Source organism: Mugil cephalus, chromosome 14 (assembly GCF_022458985.1).
Source record: "Mugil cephalus isolate CIBA_MC_2020 chromosome 14, CIBA_Mcephalus_1.1, whole genome shotgun sequence".
Lineage (NCBI taxonomy): Eukaryota > Metazoa > Chordata > Actinopteri > Mugiliformes > Mugilidae > Mugil > Mugil cephalus.
The window spans coordinates 5,877,987-5,900,763 of NC_061783.1; the positions used below are offsets into that span (position 1 = coordinate 5,877,987).

The 22,777-nt window shown below is 43.0% G+C and overlaps 1 protein-coding gene across 1 annotated transcript in view; it reads left to right on the forward strand.

Moving 5' to 3' along the window:
- Positions 1–22,777, forward strand: part of LOC125020251 (ubiquitin-conjugating enzyme E2 E2-like) — a 60,991-nt gene that overhangs the window by 36,664 nt on the left and 1,550 nt on the right. Inside the window, exons 4-5 of the mRNA XM_047605591.1 lie at positions 6,790–6,922; positions 15,047–15,194. Coding sequence (XP_047461547.1) covers positions 6,790–6,922; positions 15,047–15,194 — 281 coding nt within the window. The remainder of the gene's footprint in view (positions 1–6,789; positions 6,923–15,046; positions 15,195–22,777) is intronic.

The window sequence follows — 22,777 nt, forward strand, 5'->3', positions numbered from 1 at the left end:
TATGATCAAACACAATCCATCGTCAATTTCCTATTTCCCCCCCACCTCGTTGTCTAACAACAAATGTAAGAGAAAAATAAGATTTGTGCATGAAGCAAGGCTCATTGTCCTTAGCGAGATCTTTGAGGATGGTGAGCGATCGCTGCACATTATTATTCGGTCCCATATGCGTACACGCCCGTCCTCATTCAGAGCCTGCTGTCTGTTTGTCTGTCAGATTAGAGAGAAGATGATGAGGAGGAATGATGAAGCTGTGCACACTTGCACATCCGTTTGTCCTTTAGGTCTTTGTGTTTGAGCACTCTGTTTAAACTGCAAACTGTCTTGTTTGTGTACCCCCCCTCCCTCCCCCTTTACATCATTGTGTGGGGTTGTGTGTGTGTGTGTGTGTGTGTGTGTGTGTGTGTGTGTGTGTGTGTGTGTGTGTGTGTGGAATGTAGCTCCACTGGTCTCAACAATGTGTTTATTATAGTGGCTTCACAGAGCCGAAGTCTGTGCTAAATCAGAACCAATCTAGCGCGGATGCCTTCAGTCTTTCTACCTCACATTTATGTTACTCACTTTGTTGCAGCAGTTATTTTCCACTTTCTATGTTCTCCTTGAGACGCAGCACAATCTAAACTGAGCTTTTGGCACATTTCCATACCCATTAGACATAAATAGGGAAAGACTTGGATGAAAACGTTCATAATTGAAACAACAATTTCAAAGTCTTTTATGGAGCTGCTGCCGTCATTTATTTTCTACCGATTATTTCATCCAATAAACTGCGGGAGAACTGACTCGATCTGCAGCTGCGGTCTCTGAAAAGCCTGTGTTTTAAAGTCACCTCACAAAGAAGCGCGAACAACAGGTCAATTCGCTGTGACTCAGTTCTTATCAAAACATAAGTCTGGCAACAATCCAGATGCGTCGCCTTCATTTTTCCATCCATTACCGCATAAAGCCCACCCGCACGGTTTGTTTGGCCTAGCTGATCTTTCCTGAAGCTTAATGATTTCCCAATGCTGCGGCTCCACACCAACAGCCCATCACAAACAATTTGTAGGTGGGGATGCTGCTCTGGCTTCCAGGCTATGCTATGATATTAATCCTCTAACTATCATCCAACATTTTGATCAGTCAATAATGAAATAAAATGCCTCCACCGAGCCTCAGGCAGTTCAGACGAGAACAGCTTTCTGGACTACGTTTGAGGATCCTTCATCCCTCAAACATTTGTTTTCAGTGTTTCCACTAGTGTCTAAAGCTCTGTGAAACTCAGCAAATTCACCAATTCACACTTCACAAACTGTGCGTGTGGGACGCTACAGTGGGAGCCGTAGATTGTGTTTCAGCCCCGCGCTCAGACAGGGTAAACCCTGAAACGATCCAGAGCCAGGAGGGCTCATCTGAGAGTCGTTTAACAAGCGTGTTTTCAGTATAAATCTATAAATCAAAGGCCTGCTTTACAATTTGGAACCAAAGCGCAAAATTACTAGCTCCTGTGGTGCTTGTTTGGGTATTTCTAAAGTCAAGAATCAGCAGTAGCCTCGAAGTAAAACAAGCGGTGAGTCAACATTTCAGATGCTCAAACGTTTAATGAAATCCCCACACGTGCTGGAAAAATGCACGAGGGAAACCGAATGAGTTCCACTCCGTGCACCCTAAACAACCGCTGTGGAGGTGCCCTTGAGTGTGACACCGAGTCCCCCGCTGCTGCCGTTGCACTACAAGGCCGCGGTTGTACTGTACTGCACTGCCGCTCGCGCGAACGTGTCTGTCTGTGTCGGGAGTGTTCAGCGGGGAGCTGCTGGGAAAGAGCACAGAGCCCATTAGACTTTTCCTTCCTGAGTAAAGGTTTAAAAGATAATCTGACACGTTCTCTGTCCTAGGTGAGTTAGCGTTCTGCTGTTTCTGTGTGATGCCCTAACAGGCTGTCACGAGAGATTATGGCCAGTGTCTCACAAGCCACAACTGACAAACACCCACTCAGTTCAAACATTAGTCACATTCAGCGTTTCTGTGCTGGAGAGGCCCCTCTGAGTTTGCTCCGGTGGCCGAGCCTTCCCCCGTGGCCCTGGGTGGGAAAACGCAGCGGTTTCAATCCTCAGTAGCCATCGGTGGAGGCTGGATTTTAAGGATGTATTCATGTTTGCACCGTCTGTGTAAAAATAGGTTTTAGGAACAGGGCGGATGGCACAGTAGTCAACACAGAATTCTAAAAGTACTGCTTAGATAGTTAGATAGAATATGTTATACAATATATAATGTATTTGTAACGCCGATGTCAATATTTAATATTTTGCTTTCATTCAAGGTTTTAATACCTGAAGCAGAACCTGATTAGGTCATTCATTTCTATCCAATCCTGATTCTTCTCATTAAATCTTAAATTAGACATTTTCTTTTAATAATGTTGCACAGGAAAGAGGAAATTACATTTTGAGGAAAGCACCAAATGTTCCCTCCCTAGAGAAATGAATATCTGCAGTTGACATTAGCCTAAAAAGAATAATGGGAAGATCGTTCCTAGTCACATGGACGCTGTGTATATTTGAAATATGATAAAAGTGGTGTTCCTTGACTTGCACAAGTTTTTGTTTTTGTTTTTTGCCAATTGTCTTGTTTCCCTTGGGTTTAGTTTTTTATTTTTTATTCAAAACCCTGACACGTTAAAGTGCTATGAAAAGCTTCATCCAGACTGTGGTCATGCAGAGGCAGTTGTTACTGAAGCCAACTTGCATTGCAAACATTGTTTAGGAGCTTTCGTTTGTGGCTTGGTCAAATCACGAAGTCAAGTGGTGATTTTCATGTGAACGTCCACGCCAAATACACAAGTAATATGACCTTTACTAGCAGACTGGAAGGGACGAGCTACAACAGTCCCAGCAGAAGCCAACTCAGTTCCAGATTTTTAAATAGAAATAATATCGCGGACCGGTTATACAAAATGCATTCAGCATCAAATATGAATTTCAAAACATGCGTGCATAGTGGTACATGGTCTTTTATTTATGTAGCAGTTTTTTTATGCGTTGGCAGTCGAAGCACTTTACAGTCACGGTGACACATCTGGCCCATTTGTTCACACCAGTGCCAGGCAGCTCAGGGGGTGGTTTCCATGTGGTCCACAGGGGATGGAACCACTAACCCTCTGGTTCGTTGACAACCCACTCTACCAACGCGGCAACAATGGCCTGGCACTTGTCATCAATATGTGGATTGTGGAGTAATCAGGATAATGAATAATGTGGAATATAGGGAGCACACGAACACGCTGTTTTTAAAGTCACATGGTCTGAAATTAAGTGATCTGGTCAAATTTAGAACTGCAGTAGTTGTAAATTTGTGAAAGGGTTCAATGACAGTGTTTTACTTCTACCTACTCCTTTTTGGACACTCATTTTTGTATGTTTTCTTTCTGCTGAAATAAATTCATCCTTTCATTCATTTTCTCTCCAGTTGGCTGAAAAGAGAATTCACAGAAGCATCTGAGCTGAAGGATGCAGAAATAGACGCATCTTAATTACAGTGATATTCTAGGGTGGCACTCTTAGGGTTTCAGACTCCTTATAAAAAGCCCACAGTGTGGAAATTGGCACTGTGGGTAAAATGTGGTTCAATGATCACTCAAGTTTCCATTACAGTTTTTCGCAAAATAAAAGTGATATTTCTGAAATTTGGATAAAGTACAATTGTGCTTTGTACGTGTTTCTACTGAAAAGTCTTTTGTGAATGAGCTGTAACTCACGAATTCTCGTCACGCAAGACTTCACTTTGAGGAAGATGGACTTCAAATGAACTGTTCACATGACCCCCTGCGTCATCTCTGGTGTCAGGGAAAGGCTATTTGAGAGGTTTTTCGACATGTAGGCGTTTTTATCACCAGTTTTTTTATTGCGATATTTAGGATTCATGCATTTGTACAGGTAATGGAAACGCAGCAACTGTCATTTTGAGCAGCACTCCTTTTTCTTGTTTCCTCCACCTTGTGTACTAATGCATTTTGAAGTGTTTTTAAAAGAAGGAAGCCCAGCAATTAAATGCAGCTGATAAGTTGCCGTGGATAAATACGAGAGCGTGCCCTCAGGTGAATGTTGGAGATCTCTGTTTTCCATCACTCTGACAGGTCTAGGCAGGTGTTAAAAATATAGATCCTTTTACTATTGGATCAAAATCTGTCCTCGTCTGTCGGAGCAGGTTGTACCAGGCTGCAGGAACAGAAAAAGATGGAGGTGCTGGCAGAGCTCTAAATATTTCCAGATGCTGCCGACTTAGCTGTGAGAACTCAGCGGAGAGAAAAATCTGCGGTCGGCCAATCTTAAGAGACCTAGGAGACAATTTGAAACATTTACCTCAGAGTAGGATTTGAGTCAAAATGGGGTTTCAAGTCTGACACTAATTTGAGAATTGAATCTACCAACAGTGGCTCCTTTGTGCTGATATTCATTAAAATGAAGCAGGCTGAGGTAACAGGATCAATTTAGCGAGTGTTCACTGAGAGCCCATTAAACATAACAGGAAATTTGTAAAGCAAAAAGCAGTAATTTAAAAGTGTTGGGTTTCATGCTGTCTTATAGCTCCAAGCTTTTCTTTATACGGCAATAATAGTAAAAATCTTCATACTATAACTGTTTGAAGATTGATGTTTGCAAAAGGCAAAACAAAGAAAAACGAAAGCTGATAGTTAGACTCGCATAAAGGATAAAACTGAAATCAAACAAGCCCATGAAATATATTCAAATAGACAGAGTTTATAAGTATGAGGGAGAACAAGAAAACTCAGGTTGGGAGTCGGTGTCCATCGTCATAGTTTTAGTTTTCTATCACTTTAAACATGAGTTTAGTTTGACAGAAGCCCTGATGACTCCAGACACTCTGTCAAATTCTATGGTTGTAACAGTCAAACAACACATTTCCAGGCCTCACTGTATCAATGTTTCTGAAACGAAGATTTAAAGATGTAAATACATAATAATAAAATAATAAAATGTGGAGACGGTGCAATTAAGTCGTAACTGAAGTAATACTAAAAAGCTAGTGTTCTATGATCAAGGACTTTGAGGTAATCCACAGTAGATAAACATGAACAGTTGATTGGTTTTGATGGGGCACAGCTGGGTATCATCTGCATAAAATTCTACTAAATATTGTGCTGGCTACTGAGCCCCTGTACTCTGCATACTCACATCGGGGTTTGGTTTTGTTGTGGTGATTTTGTAGAGGGCAAAGTTGCATCTTTAAAAGTTAAAAATGGTTCAAATAAGGAGTTTGTGTTGATCTGTTAGAGCAGCGGCTCACAAACATATTTCTAATGCGTTTAGACTGTGTCTGTTAGGAATTACAGTTAAATTCAACTGTATATTTCATAGTATTTTTATAATAGTGTGAAGGACTGTCTGCATAAAAATGGGTGCCATGATTTTTGTTCTGGATGAAGAAAAGAATGGAAAAATTTAAAACAGCGACTTAGAGACTAGAAACAAAGACGTGGTGCAGCCATTGCTCTGTAGTTTAGTTTTAGAAAACCTCATAGTTTAAATGTCATTAAGTGAAGATTTGCCTCAGCTTCTATTTCACCACACCACTGCATTACAGATAGTTTCAAGATAGATTTATCGATTCTTTCAAGTTGTGGATCAGGTTTTGTTTTCCGGACGACCACTTGCGTGTTTGAAATTTTCTAGGTCAAAGTGAATGGAGCAGTTATAACCAGCGGCGCGTTTCCTGCATGTGAACGCTAACAGATGCTATCAGTTGCCAGGCGCTGCTTAAACCGGCTAAAATACTTCTCTGATGTCACCATATTGTGGTTTAACCGAAAGCCACGCGGCGCTTTTCCACATCCACCGGCCCTGAGAAACTATTTGACACACAAGCGTAGATTTGTCCGATGAGTCAGGCGTCCGCCTCACACTGAGCGCAGCGATGTATCGGCCTTCTTGTCCCCCGTCGACCCCAGCGCACTATTGCCCGTCAGATTAGTTTTGTCCATTCAGGGAGAGCGCGTTAGCGTCCTTTCTCTAGCCCCGCTCCCATAATTCCTCTCTGTGTCCAAACACACGCTGACAAGAAATAGGTCTGCAGTGGCCTGGTGCTCTACAACCGGCTGCTGTTTCACGTGAAAAACTACACTAAAGCTCTCGGATTACATTTGTGTGCCGCGCACACGCTCTCTTTCTCTCTCCCTCTCTGGCTTTCTCTCGCCGCGTAAATGATGAAAGTAAAAGTAATACAAGAAACCGACAGGGGCATCTGGCCTAATTCCAATAGAAAATGGAATTGGATTAATGCCTCTCTTCTCGCAGCTGTGAGTGTGTGTGTGTGTGTTTCTTTGTGTGTGTGTGTGTGGGGTGATAATCAAGGCAACAATAGAGCTTGGCAGCAGCAGCCAGCTGCCCAGCAGTGAAACGCTGATGAACGGTGAGGAAACAGATCTGCTGCTACTGCTGCCGCTGCTGCTCAACACCTTCCTGTTTATGCGTTCATGCTTGCATGCACATGCCAGATACATCAGTCACCCACATGACATTGATCATACTCCTCCTTTCCCCTTAGCTAACAGATCCCGTCTTTGTTACGCGCACCGTAGCAATGTTTCCTAATCGTCTAATGGATAAGAACTTTAAACGGCAGCTTTGTGGAGCTGATTTAACAGCTGATAATCACACACTTTATGTATTCACTGGCTCACTGCTGCAGAAAGAATTGAGTTATGCAATTACAGCATCTATTCCTCTCTAAACGACGCATTCAATTTCACCCCCTCTTCTTCCCTCTGTTCTTTTTCTTTTTTTGTAAATGCAGCGCGGGCCCTAAAGGGGACAACATCTACGAGTGGAGGTCGACCATCCTGGGCCCTCCAGGCTCCGTGTACGAGGGGGGAGTGTTTTTCCTGGACATTGCCTTTACACCAGACTACCCCTTCAAGCCACCCAAGGTGAGTGAAGCCCCCCCCCCCCCCCCCCCCCCCCCTCCCCAGCTATGCAGCAGAGCCGCCCCCCACCCCCTTTTCTGGAGCCCAGACCTTTGAACAATGCCAGCATTGTCCCAGCCTTCTGTCAGCTTTTAACGCTGTTGTCTAACGATGATGACTTGCTTTAGAGTTTGTTCACCTACAGCATGTCGTCCAAATAAGTGGTGACAGGAAAATTGAACCGGGAGAATTGAAACATGCCTGAAAACAAACGATTGTCAGCTTGGATACCCCTGTACCGTTAGATTGCATAAGTTGGGCTTTATTTTAATATGTCGTACTCTTGTCATCATGCTTCATGAAGAGACGACAACCAAGAATGTGCCTCTCAGTCCTGAAACCTGAAACTTTTTGTGGGCAGTACATTTATAAAAACCATCGTAAAGATTTGCATAAAAAGTCCCTGCAGACTACAGCTAAAACCTAAAAAAGAACGTGATAAACAGACTAATGTGTTACTATTTTACTTGCGTGCTCCTGCGTAGTCTATATTTAATGTTCCCGGTTGGTAAAACTGTAACATCAACCTGTTCGTCTCTTTTTAATATTTTGATTTACTACTGATAAACAGTAATACCTCAGCCAGTGTTGTCCCATGACAAAAACCCATAACTGACTTTTGTATTAAATCCACCAACAAGCCCAAACTAGACAGGAAGTGGGATAAGAACATCTGTCACAGCTGCAAAGTGTCCAAATCTGTTCTAATTTGACTTTAATACTTTGAGAAAGTGGTGACAAATCTCTCTGTCTCTCTCTCACAATCACATTCCACTGGATTTCGTCTTTAAAAAATACCGTAAACTTTCCTTTTGGGACAGTATTTTCCTGCAAATATTTGCATCTCTTATGGCCTATTTTCTAACTTGGTATAGACCTTTAAAATAAAATACATCGTGTGTGTTCCTGGTAGCAGAAAAAAAGATAAATAAATAACATGCCACAGTGCGATGTGTTTTATTTGGCAAACGATGTAGCTCTGTGGCACAGGCACGTAACAGGCAATGTTATTTTGTAGGATCACTCCATTGTTGTTTTGAGTCTTTTCATAGGATTTGGTGACAATGAGAGAAAGAAGGAATATCCTCAGACTTTTCCTTGAGGTGTTTCTTGTTTCGTTGCTCCTCCTGATAAGCCTGCTGCTGAAAGCATTCAGCCGCATTTGGCTTCCCTCCAGTGAGGCTGTGGGTTTGTGTGTTTGTCACAGAGAGAGAGAGAGTGTGCGTGCACACGCCCTCGTGCACGTGTTCCGCTGATGCAAGTGTGTGCCACTATTTACATAGTAGACCGACTAGAAGTTACCTCCCTTGGTGGAGATGTGCTTCTGTTTTTGCCCTGAGTTTTGCTCTCAAGTCTCGCTGGGTGTTTTAAAAATAGGTGAAAAAGCAAACAGGAGAATATTTAAGGACATTTGCCATGTTGACACGGGGCCATTTAGTCTGGGTGTTCTTTGCTGACAGTGGATGCAGGCTGGAGGATTATGAAAATTCCCCCAATGATAAAAATACAGATATAATGATAGTGCAGTCCTCTAACTAGTTTTGCGCTGACTTGATGTGTGATGACGCTGCGTAGTGGTCAAATAATGAGTAAAACATAGCTCATTGGTACGAGGCACAGGCAAAGCTAAATAACTACTGACAGCACAAACACTGATAAGAGTAGCCTACGTTTACACATGTTCCACTTTTTTTTTTTTTTTGACCGTCCACTGCTACCAACAGCACATCGGCACGACAATAAGACATGCATGTTCAAATATCTGCCTTGAAGTCACTGTCAGTAGCAACAGTACTTAAGTTGACTCGTACTTCCAGATATACAAGCACTTCATCTATAAAGGTGGTGGTGATGAAAGATCTGTGCCTGCCTCTGGCAACAAAAATCAAACCATAAACTTTAACACATGTTTCTCTAGTTTTCTCTAGTTCAAGAAAAATATATACAACAGATGGAATATACTATCACGTAGGGGCTCAGTTCCAGACTAAAGCTATTCCCACTAGAATAACTGGTTACATTTGTAACCGTGTTTGTAATCATTACAGTTCCACTATACAGTGGGGGAAATAAGTATTTGATCCCCTGCTGAATTTGTAAGTTTGCCCACTTCCATAGAAATGATCAGACTCTGGTTTTTATGGTTGTTTACTGGTTATGGGTATAGACAGAATATCAGTCGAAAATGCATAAAAAACACACAATCTAAAAGTTATAAATTGTTATGTATTTTATTAAGGGAAATAAGTATTTGATCCCCAAGCACAACACAAGTCAGTACTTTGTAGAGAAACCTTTGTTGGCAAGCACAGCGATGAGACGTTTCTTGTAGTTGGTCACCAGGTTTGCACACAGCGCAGGAGGGATTTTGGCCCATTCATCTTTACAGACAGTCTCTAAATCCTTCAAGTTTCTTGGCTGCCTCTTGGAAACTCGGAGCTTCAGCTCCCTCCACAGGTTTTGGATCGGGTTAAGGTCTGGAGACTGACTAGGCCACTCCATGACCTTAATATGCTTCTTCTTGAGCCACTCCTTTGTTGTCCTGGCAGTATGTTTTGGGTCATTGTCATGTTGGAAAACCCACCCACGAGGCATCTTCAGTGTTCTTGCTGAGGAAAGAAGGTTTTTGTCCAAGATGTTACAGTACATGGCTGCATTCATTGGCCCCATAATGCGGTGAAGTTGCCCTGTACCCTTTGCTGAAAAACAGCCCCAAAACATGATGTTTCCACCTCCATGCTTAACCGTGGGTATGGTGTTCTTTGGGTCATACTCACGTTTTTTCATCCTCCAAACACGGCGGGTCGAGTTAATGCCAAATAGCTCAACTTTGGTTTCGTCAGACCACAGCACTTTCTCCCAAGCCTTCTCTGAGTCATTTAGATGGTCACTGGCAAACTTAAGGCGGGCCTGTACATGTGCCTTCTTGAGCAGGGGGAACTTGCGGGCACTGCAAGAGTTCAATCCATAACGGCGCAGTGTGTTGCCAACTGTTTTCTTGGTGACGGAGGTCCCAACTGCTTCCAGATCATTAACAAGCTCCTGCCGTGTTGTTTTAGGCTGCTCCCTCACCTTTCTCATCATCATCCTCACTCCATGAGGCGAGATTTTGCGGGGAGCTCCAGACCGAGGACAGTTGATGGTCCTTTTATGGGTCTTCCACTTGCGAATAATGGCACCAATAGTTGTCACCTTCTCACCAAGCCTTTTGCTGATGGTTTTGTAACCTATACCAGCCTTGTGCAGGTCTACAATCTTGTCCCTGACATCTTTTGACAGCTCTTTGGTCTTGCCCATGGTGCTGTAGAAGTTGGAATGTGAGAAACTGATTCTTAGAGCAGGTGTGCTTTATATACATGACGAGTTAAGATCAGGAGTATTGGTAATTAGTTGACTGAGCACAGCTGTGTGCCACATGCGCACCAGCCAATCTGTAGGAGCCTGAATTCTAAGTGAATTGTTGGGGATCAAATACTTATTTCCCTTAATAAAATACATAACAATTTATAACTTTTAGATTGTGTGTTTTTTATGCATTTTCAATTGATATTCTGTCTATACCCATAACCAGTAAACAACCATAAAAACCAGAGTCTGATCATTTCTATGGAAGTGGGCAAACTTACAAATTCAGCAGGGGATCAAATACTTATTTCCCCCACTGTATATTGCATCATGGAAAACATCTTGGCTCGTAGAAACTTCTTTCTCCAGTCTAAATGAGTAAGTCATTCATGAAAGATAAAATTCTTTATCACTTTAAAACCATCTTACTGCTGCCATTATTTGTGATTCTTTTACATAATGTGACTAAAGCAGTGTCTATAGGAAATAATGTATACCCGTGGTGGAATCACATTTCTTTAGCTATTGTACTGTAGAAGCCCTAAACAAACAGCCATAGACAGATCCATGAGAGGCCCATTGGCATCAAGCAAACGAAATGTACCATAGAGAACATATGTCTATGTAAAATCTCAGAAATCCTTGACATATTTCACTTTTTTACAGCACGCATTCACAATAACTGTGTGCCCCATGCAGCATATAATGCTGCATTCTCAGTGACAGCTCAGTAGACAGTTTAAAAGACTGGCTATGTGTCAGTTCTCCATTGACAGGAGGGATGTTTCTGTTGCCTTTAAGAAGTTCCGTTGAGTTGAATATGTTCAATAACAAAAAGGAGTAAAAAAAAAAAAAAAAAGTTTGTAGAAGAACATCCTCAGTTGGAGCTTTAATACAATTTGTATCAATACCAGAATTCATGCATTGTATCAAAACCTGCCTTGAAGGGAAACTCAAATGTCAGCTACAAGCACACGGTTTATATAAAGAAAGTGGCTGAAATTCCTCCCCGTCCAACACACAGACCTTAAACGGTTGCGGCTGCCGTTCTGTGTGATTTCCTGCTGAAATAACAGAAGTACCTTTACAACAAATTCAAGGTATTAGAAGTGATGTTACAGCCCTGGATATTTAATCGGCAGTTTAGTGTCAAACACGAGTCCCGAAGAGGAACCAATGTTGAGGAAAAGCTGGGAGCCCGTCTCCTCCTGAGCAGCTCAAACTGCCTCCTTCCTGGTAGTCCGCACCGAGGGGGTAACAGAGCTCCTCTAAACTCCTGGCCTCCTGCCGCCTTGTTTTTCCAATCTGGCTGTGAGCTGTGCCATCCAGCAGCTCCCCAAGTCGCAGCCACCAATCTGACAGCTGCAGCTGTTCACCGACTCACTCGCTAATGTGAGGACGATAAGGCCAGTTAAGGCTGACACCGATACTCTAAGATAGAGGTTGAGGACGGCAAGAGCGTTGCTATAGTAATTGTGTTTTTGGTCCAACATTCAAGGACCTGTTCAGCATAGACGCCCGGTGATAGACTGAGAGATTAGACTCCTCTGACTAATATTATGCCCCTCCATCAGCTCTAATTTCCTCACGGCTTTGAACTAAATTCCAGTGCATGCTTTATCATCCTCTACATGACAACCGCCTCATTTTCAAACTCGCGAAATAGGCTGTTTAACATGCCACGTAGCGCCATCGAGCCAGACTCGGCCGATTCAACATATTCGCTCCTTTAAAGCAAGCGCTTCTGTTCCGTCTCGTTTAAAATATGCCACGACGGCTGCCTTGCCATAACACTGTGATTCAGTTCGGTCTCTTTCCGTCCCATTTACTCAAACGACTGTCGAGTGTGGACTCTGGATGTGAACAGAACTGCTTTAATGACGGAGGAGAATGCTCTATCACAGCTAAGCCAACTGAAATGTGTTGTGGAGGCTTTTTAGCCTGCAGAACCGCTAAAAAGACTCTGATCTACAGTCGCCCTGAGGGAGAGAGAGATGAGTGAAATCGTAAATGTTGTCAAGCATAAGATGCATGTTTCTGTCGACGTCTCTGCTTATGTTAAACCGTTTTAGTCGTGAAACGGGTGTGAGCCTTTTTCATTCAATTAGTTTGTGGATAAAACTTACTCACTTTTCTTTCTGGAGATTTATGATCAGGATATTTATATTAGTCTTGATATAAAAGTACACAGACCATATTCTCTTCCACCTCTAAATCACCTCTGATCCATAACTCTGCGGTTGCACTTGCAAATATGCTCGTTCCTAATCAGTGCAGGCGTCATAGGTTCAGAGTATGTGCTTGGTTTTATAATACGGTTTCTTAATCCAGTGAGTTGAGGTTTTCTTTTGCCCCAGATAATAATGGTACTACATGCATACTACCTGCTCAGCAGCAGCAGACGTGGTTAGCAGTTAAATTGCCAGATATCTTTTCGGGAGCAGGCGCAGATCAAAACAAAGTCGACTGAACCACAGATGTGAGTTCTAGAGAACGCTTTTCTTGTGTTGTGCTCGTGCTGGTTGTACAAAGAGGCTATAGTTATATGCATGTGTCATATGTCACTGGTGGGGAAAGTTTTCTTCTGAACGGCCAAAAAGAAAAACTGTATCATCATTATGTCCTGAAAACAGTGGCTGCAGGCTTAATTGCCATCAATTGCTGTTGGGAATGTGAATTCAGTGGCTGCTTTGCATTTTGTCTAGTGCACAAATCGTCTAATACATAAAAAAAAAAAAACCTTTCTGGCGGCCACTGCGCTCACTATCCATCCATCCGTGATCTATTACTGCCCGTCCTGTAGAGGTTTGTGAGTTGCGACCTTGTACAGATTCTCAGTCATTTACTGGGTTAACTCAAAGAGACAAACAACCATTCACACTCACATCCACGAGCAGATTAGAAAACTGAACAAAGTAGACTGAACTCGGACCCCAGATGTGAGTCTAAGAGAATGCTTGTCTTGTTGTGCTTTTGCTGGTTGTACAAAGACACAATAGTTACATACATAATGTAAAGCATGTGTTTTATGCCACTGGTGTTGGAGGTCTGCCTCTAAATGAGCCTACAGTGCTTAGCACTGCACCACCATGGCGCCCTGTTTCATTTACTAAAGATATATATATAAATATTAAGGTAATAAAGGGTTTTCTGTGAACGCTGCATTCAGCCCAGAAACCCTCAGTGAGAACTGAAAGCAGCACAGACCGCTTGTGTTTAAAGGCTGAGGGCTGAATCCATAATAAGGAAGGGATGTTGGATTATACTTGTATCTTTTGTTACTTGGAGACAGCATCATAATCTATTAGCATCAACCATGATGGGATTACAGCCCGTTAATGGGACCACACAGACGAGCCGGGGATCTGTTTCATGGCTGCCGGCCTGTCTAGCGTTAGCCTGCCACCGCTAACCCATCTCAGCGGAGGTGTAAGAACAGGAGAGGAGCGACTCAGACACGAGACCTGCCCTCAGCCAGTCACCATCAATTGCCTCGTCTCCTGCCTGCTTGCCTTTCCTCGTCGCATCTCTCGAAATCCTCTCTCGTGATAGAAAGCCTCCTGTTTATTGCTCTGTTTGTCACGAGTCAGTCGCCATTCGATCAGTGATGGATGCGTGGAATGCACGGAGGGGAGGGTTTCAGCTCCTATGCGAGTGTTGTTTTTTTTTTCCTTGTAAGAAAGACACGTGAAAAGAAGAATGGGGAGTTAATGAGAGGATAAAGGAGGAGGAAATAAATGCAGGTCATGCTCCATTTATTTCCACGAAGCGAGCAGAAAAGACCGCCTGGGCTGCCAGGCCTGGTCAGCAACCTCAGCTCTGAGGAAGAAGAAGGGTCAAAGGTCGCCTCCTTAATGATGTTGTGCTCCTTGCGCTGATGTTTGGCTCTGCTGAACACGGGAGGCTCGCTAAGGCGGACCCACAGGGACCAGCAGCTTCACCTTCACACTGCACCACAGGATGAAGTGTGTGTCATGGACTCAGTGGTGAGAGCAGCAGCTGTGGTTCTTCTCAGTCAGCACCTTTTCCAATCATTTCCTTTTAGTGTGACTCGTGCATTTACCATTGAAAGGTCACAGATGGAGGTGTGATAAACCATATGTTTATTGTCGCATTAGCCAGTCGTCTGCAGTTATTTGTTGTGGGAAAGAAAAAGCAAATTGGTCTTGTCGTATATGTAGCTGAAATTAAAAAGCTCTCAGTGATGGTTGATGTGTCAAGGGTGCGTGATCAGCATATCTTTCAATAACATTTTTCATGTGCATCTGGATCCAGAGCTGCTTCAGCTGCACACAGCAACACAATCACTGGATACAGTAATAAACAAAACAAGCAGAAGCTACTGTTACATAATATAAAGTCATTATCAACCCAGTCTTCTTATTGTCCTTAAGTTATATAGGCAAATAATAAATACTTTGACATAAACAACGCATCAAATAACTGTGTAATTTAAACACAGGAATCTTCAAATGTCTAGTACAATTATTTTGCTTTACGCTCCTACTGAAACGATGCATTCTGAGTGTTTTATTTCCTTGAAATGTGACAGTTCATTCAGGTCTGACGCTTAAAATTGAATGCAAACGCTTGAGCAAACAACATGTTTGTTGGTTTTATAAATGAATCAAACAAGCCTTTCTTCATAAATGTACTGACACCGAAGTGAGAGCAAACTATTAGCTTCGCGCAACAGGAACTTCAGCTAAATATTGATCAAACCTCCTCCCTCCGGTTCTCCAGGTGACGTTCCGTACGAGGATCTATCACTGCAACATCAACAGTCAGGGGGTGATCTGTCTGGACATCCTGAAGGACAACTGGAGTCCTGCGCTCACCATCTCCAAGGTCCTACTGTCCATCTGTTCCCTGCTCACTGACTGCAACCCTGGTGAGAGCTGCAACACACACACACACACACACACACACACACATACGCACAGACAGGCTGGTTCCCGTCGTCATATCTCTCTCCAGTTTTACCTGTGACAGGTTGACTGACATGTGCATTCTGCGTTGGTAATGTACATTGAAGTGTGTCACTTTGAGGCTAGAGTCATGCTCTTTGCAGCACACCAGTAATATCCTGAGAGGATAGACGAGCAGCTGTAGTGATGACAACAGTGCTGGTTTGAGTCTGAAATGTCTAAGTCCGCATGCTTCACGGCCTTGGAGCACCCAGAAAGGCGTCTTTGTTAAATGGCGTTTTTATTCCATTATAACTGCAACAAAACGGGAATGTTATAGTGTTCAAAATTGTGAACTGGTACCTTTCCGTCACTGAGGGGAGAGCAGTGCAGACACCTCTTTATCTTCTGTGTACCATATCATGTCACCGTACATCTGTGCACTCATATTATTTAATCATCTATTATGTCTCATTTCACGCTACAACATGACCGCCACCACTACTGTTATTTATAACAGTTAGAGATCGACTGATATGGATTTTTTACTGACGATTTACATGGTAAAAATGACACAATAACACATGTTAAAAGTCTCAATTTAACCAAAAACATGAACATTTATTAAACTCAAAGAATATTTAATGTTCTTATTCATACAAAGTATTACAGCTTCCAGTTGCAGGCACTCTGCTAGCGGGGGAGGGGCAATGTATGGGCTGCACGGTTCTACAGCGTATCCAGCAGCACAGGGCTGCCTCTGCATGCTTCTGTCTGTGAATCTTTCCAGGGGGGAAAAAATATATGTATGTTTCAGTGGACGCATCCGCGTACCGGCTTATTCTGATACCAATAAAACATAAATAATAATAATGGAAATTTCGGCCCGATATATCAGTCGCTCCGATATATCGGTTGATCTAATATATTTGATGATGCAAATATCATGATATGTCACATAGAAGACACAGAAAAAGAGGACTAATAATCCGTATAAATATGTGTTATGGTTGAAAAGCTGTTAAACGTTGGTCATACAGATGCAATGTGCTAAACAAAAGGCAGTAACAGTAGGTGGTTAATCTGGAATACCTCATCCAGAACAAGACATTACAGCTAATTCATGTGACACGTGTCCTTTGAGTCTTGAACACATGCTTTCCTTTTTTTTTTTTTTTTTTTTTTCATTTTTTACAATATCATGGCATAGATTTGTTGAAAAAAAGGTCGGCCTGATGTCCGAGTCGTGCTTAGAAGGAGCGGCTTCAAACAGCATGCTGATAGCTGTTTACATTTTCCGCGCTGAAAGGCAGAATGAAAAGCAGGTGATCATAAAGGAGGAGCGGGGTGCAAGATATTTTCAATATGGTGATGATAACACACATTTTCACGCTCCTGAGTCACTTGAAAGACATTCGTAGATTTGCACGCGAGTGACAGGCAGCCTACCAATCGGCGTGCATGCATATTGTATGGCGCACATACCAAAGTTTCGGACCTGATACGATAAGGACCCACGGAAAGCCACTCCGAACCTGACATGTATTCAATTTCAAAACTGAGACACCCGAGCACAGCCGTACCCGACCTGAATAAACCAGGAGATAATCAGACCAGATGCAAAATGTGATGGGAATGTGTGAACAGGCCTCAACACAGAGAGAAACAAACGGCAGCGTGATAAAAATAATGATGATAATGCTCCGAGACAAATGTAAAGTCATTAGATGCGAGGAGGAAAAAAAAAAAAAAAAAAACGACCGTAACTCACTCATACTATTTGCATTCATCCTCCTGGGCTCTCCGGCTCCCTTCACTGCCATTCAATCAATATTTAACCAGCGCTGGCTGGCTAAACGCAATCCTGTAAACAGCTGACAGCGTTCGCTAAACGAAGACGTCAACGTTTCTAAAGCTAATTAGAGCCATTACGGCCCGCGAAGACCTCCGCTGGAAGAACAGCGAATCCAGTCTGCTTTTTATTGACTAGTTAAACCTAGTTCCACCGGACCATCGCTACCAGTGCGTTTAATATCTGTTGGCTTAAGGTGTTAAATTGAGCAAGCAGAGGTGGTAAAAGCGGCCGTTATAATCTGTCCAACAGCAGCACAATGATGTTCGGAGTGAGGGAACTGGCAGCCATGTGCCAGAGCTTGAAAGGTAGGTAGAGGGCAGGAGACTGACAGGTGATTTTAGATGTGAATAGTGGAGAATGAGATGGTTACAGAAAAGGGAGAGAGGGAGGAGGAGGGGGCTGGGAAGCGATGGTGCGGATTGTGAGGACTTTTGATGAGAGCTTGTGTCCTCTCTGCAGGGATTGCTCTTTGATAAACGTAGCAGTGAAGATTCTCCTTCCACGGGCAAAACCGAGGGTGGCTTTTCCTCTCCTCCTCCTCCTCCTCCTCCTCGAATGCTGGCGAAACGAGTCGATTTCTTTAAAGTACGATACAAAAGAGATTTGAGACACAGAGTCCCTGCCAAAAAGAAGAAGACAAAAACGATAACACCCCCCCTCCCCTTTTACCCACGCACTTTTCCTTCTTCTTTCTGCTTCTTGCCTCATCAAAATCAGTCCGCTCACGACAGTTCTCACCAATTTTTTTTTTTTTTTTTTTTTTAAACCCCGCCTCAAGTGCTGAATGTGGGCCCTCGATCTGGATAACCTAAAAATATCTCTGCGCCACCCTCCGTCTGAAGATTCTCTTTCCCATGAAGGCGGAGATCATCGGCATGAAGCTCATTAAAGCGGGGGAAGAGGATGGAATGACAGTTAATCAAGCCTCCCAGGGCTGCTGGCCCTGCCGGTCACGCCACGCTGATCCCTGCATTACCGTCCCATGAGCGCATTTCTACCTGGGGCGTCCCGGCGGCTCGTCGCGCCGAAGCCACGCGTGATGTCAGAGCTAGTATCTAAGGCCCGTGTCCTTCCTGAGGCATTTCTCACACTCTGCTCTGGGCTTAACCTCTGTGGGAAAAAAAAAGTCATCTTAAATTTTTTAACAAAGTCATAGGGATCAGGGATTTTTGTTGCTGGTGTCTGGGTTTGATCTGGTCTCTGCTGATGTCCAGACAGTTTTTTATAGTAACAGTGCCCTTTTTTTTTTTTTTTTTACTTCAGTACATAATACTTTAGGGGTGCCCTGCCTTATAGTAAGGCTACAGATACAAAATGCTGCAGGCTTCTATGCCCTCAGATATTGCAGCTCCTGCTTTCCTTCTGTGCAGCCAATGAAGTGGCTTCACAGTGTTTCAAAAATGGACAGAATTCCAAATTTACCCTCTGACTAATCCATATAGCACAATATTTTTTATTGCGATTATTCACTCATCCCGCAGTGATTTCCTTTCCCATTTCGTGCACCCGCTCAAAGCAGCTGAAACATCCAGCCCACACATTCCTACTTGCTGAATGATCACATTCAACAGTGCAGCCTCTCAAGATAATGACAGTATTAAGAAAAAATAAATTAATAGAAGGATAGCGGATTCTTAATGAGAAAGGATGAATATGTTTAACAAATAAAGAAAGGTGCTTATAGAAGCTAAGCCAACTCTTTGAGCTGCTGAAGTGTTACCAATGCGGGAACTGTAATTGGGGTCCCTGATCCTTCTGGTGAATAAACATAAGACGAGACAAAACTTTGCATTCGGTGACTCGGAACCGTAGAACTCAAACACATAATTGCAAACCGCAATTTATACAAGCTGGCAAAAACTCCTGCAGCCAAATGCCACTTCAGCGGACAACAACTGTTCCTTACAAGACACCTGACCCTGCGAGGGACGGGATTCTGTCCGTAGCCACACCTTCCAACAACACAGAATACACTCAGATATGACTGTATTATGGCTCCTAGAGCCCTTATCTTACGGATACAATAAAACCATAATCTTTTTTAATAACTTGTGAATGTTTTTTTTAGTGTACCTCTGGTAACCACATAGCCAGTCAGACAAAGACTGTTGTTGTCTTTGTGGAATCACAATTACTTCCCTAAAGTTGGTTAGTCATGTTTGGTTACCGCCCAGGCTGGGATATAAATAAGTATGTGATGCATTTGGACAGGCAGAGGCTACTTTTGCACATCTAACATTTACAACGTAATCGCTTGAAATCCAGGAGCTCTCACTTCCAAACTTCTATGTTACCTGGATTGAATTGTTAACATTTTGCATATGAAAGTTTAACTGAAAGAGAAACCTGATTGATCACAATGATCAAGAAATGATAGCACCTATCTGATTTTGCAGTTAATGGTGGAGCCTCAAGAGTTAACACATTCAAATGATAATCAGGTTGAGAGTATTAGATTTATACCCATGAGTCAGTTATTAGACTGCAGCAGATAATGCTGTAATGCTTTGGGACAGCGTAGGGATCCTCTTTGGATCCAGAGAGAACAAACAACTGTAATTCATTGTGTTTCACTTATTTTCTGTCTCCACAGAAGCTGAGTGGAAGTAAATAATGACATTATTCATTTCAGAATAACCAGCTGGGCTTCAATGAAGAAGTGACATGATCGTTTTTCCAAGCAGTATATTTCATGCAGTTTTATTTAAGTAAATCATCACTGTTCCTGTAAACTGTAGAGATCTAGCTACGGTTCCAATTGTTTCCTACATGTTTTACTTTACATAATTCAACAAGCCTGATTCATTGTCTCGTAATTGTCAAATACTTTTATCGTCAAAGATTTGTTCAGATCCCTCGCAGCATACTGCTAAGCATCGACTAAACTCACTGTATGCTGGGTGACCACAGCAAATAGCCTCCTGTCTCCGTGGAAAATGATGGGGTGCACATGAAATAAAATAGTATCTACCAAGTAGTGTCCAGCACCTCTACAATCAAAAGCAATTTTGTTGTCAGAATAACCAAATCTGAGAGTGGCTGGAGAAGTCCGCCGCTGAAAATGAGCACAAAAGAAGGGAGAAATGCGCGATCATTTTTCAAATTTGGGTGAGTTACATAAAAGAAAACATTTGCGTAACCCCGTGCGGCCACAACACTGCCGTGGAAATGGGCAAAGCAAATAAATCAAGTGTGTGACTGATTGCAGAATATTTAATTTTCCTCCAGTAATCACTTCCAAGAGGACTTCCTATCTTTCTGTCCAAATTTGACCGGAGCTTCCACTTGTGTATTTGGATTGAAATCAAGAAAAAAAAAAAAAAACAGCCATCTTCGTGTTGAAATATGAGGTCAGACCCTTCCTGTTTAGCGCCAGAACGCCATAATGTGTAAGGGTCCATTCATCCAGAAATCACACTGCTCTGTCAGCAGGCTGAGCCCCCGCAGGAAACGCTCCGAAGCCGGGCAGAGGATGTGTACGTCTCAAGGAATTAGTTTCTCTCCGTCCCCTCCCTGAGAAATTGACCGGGGGCACGATCAATAGTGGAGCCATAGATGCCAGAGGCGTGCTGTGTATCCACAGACAGGACGACACGAAACCTCCGACGGAGCCCGCCACCGCCGCCTCCGATTTACAGCGGCACGTACGTTTCACTCCGCCGTCGATAAAAGTGTCAGGGGCGCCGTACGTCACGCGATACAAGCCCGACGTCAAGACCGCAGGAGTGATGGCCTTCCGTCTGTTTGACTTATGACTTTTCTGTGGTTTTCACTGATTGTCATAAAATTTCTATGCATTCTGATGAGCCGAGGTGGTTCGGCTGGAGAACCGGCCGGTTCCTCCGCCACTTTCACCCCGCGATACATTCTGCGGGTAATTGGATGTCGGACAGCGCCGCGCCGCTGTTTGTGTTGGTGCGTTCGACGTCCTAATAAATAAAACATCGCTCGCGCAGATGTGGATTTTGAAGGTTGATGCTGATTTCACACTTCCCTGAAGAAATGTCAGCTACGCGTTAGTGTGGTCGTGTGGTCCAGTATCTCTAAAAGCTCAGGGACAGATCTCTGTAAAAATTGTTGTGGATGTTCTCGCTCCACACTGGGTATATTCAAACACTTTTGGTAAATCCCTCAGTGCTTTGCATCCGGAGATGAAGTGTTTAGAGAATAACATTAAAATGTAACAGATGGATCACCAGTTTAATGTCGTTAGCGCCAAAGACTTTACACTGTAGTGCCACCTCGAGGGTTCATGTCATCTTTTAGCTCCACCTCTGTTAGAGTCGTGGGATAAAGTTTGTTGAAGTAATTTACTCCGAATCCTTTTCCTTCCTCAAACATATCCAACAAAGCAAAGCTCATCTCCCATTCCTTTAGTCTGCACTTGCCTCCTTCTTAGATTTGTTGAAGGTAACTACATCCAGCTGTGTTCGTCTTTTTGCTTCAACATGCCATTTGACCACACTGGTCCTGGCCTCTCCCACTGAGGTAGCCATGGTTTTTGCCTTGACATGAGCCCAGTTACCCGACCAGGCACCTTTTGACACAGCTGAATGATTTTTGATTTGTAAGATACTGTAGTCAATTGTGTATTCAGTAGACTGAGCGCGCACACTTCCTTGGAAATGTCTGAATTTTTCTTTTTTCCGTATATTTCGTATAATCAACCAAGGTTAAGATTTGCATTGATACTGAAAGTCTTACGGGAAAAAAAGCCTGTCTTGTTCAGACGGCCATGAAGGTCATAGAGAAGAAAACCAGTTCCATCAGTTGATTTAAACTAGCAGAGAGTACTGGCTGACCCATCCCGTGTCCTCCACTCTGAGCGTTTACCCTCTGCCAGACGAGATAGAGTGCGCAAGTGACATTCAATCATTTTCAAATCACTTCCTTTATTAACACGTTACACAGTAAGGTCATAGTAAGAGCCGTAAAGACCACAGCCCAAGGGCCGTGTCGGAAGGACTGGCTGTGCAATATGCTGTCTTAAAGGTGAACAATTTTGAGTACAATGTATTACTAACAGTATATGTACATAAAATACATATACATATATGTACATGTAAATACCATCATGCATCTGACAGTATTTAAAATGTAGAAAGAGAAAAGGGAGAAAAGTGAATCATCATTTGGATCCTAATGGCAACCTATGTGACATAAAACCATCATCTGAAGTGACTCGGGGGTCGTTCAGGCTTCATAGTTTGATCCTCAGTGATCCCATCACAGATTTGTGCTCTGTAGGCAAATAAACATCGACATCACTTGAGGCGCAGTAGCACAACAGTCGTTGCGTGTGGATCATGTCATGAAGACTTGTGGTGTTGAGACAAATTTTGGATGCAAAGTCACTTACATTACGTTTTACCAGTTTAAGGGAACTTCCTACTCCATACCATACTTGAGTGTGTTTGAGCCCGAGTTCAGAGAGTGAACATTGCCTGCAGTACACATCTACCGTGAAAAGCTATATGACTGACTGTCACATCCTATTCATACACTGTGGAGCTTTCCTAACGTGGCCAACATTAAGGAATCTCTTTGGTCTCACAACGGAACTGAATGTCTTCTGGATATTTGAGTAGAAAGAAGCGTCCAAAATTAACATTTATCACAGAAAATATACAAATTCCAAAGTGGTGTCCAACTCCAAAAAGATCTGAGACTCGCTCCCCCATCCTACAAAAAAAATACTCAGGCAGCCAATGG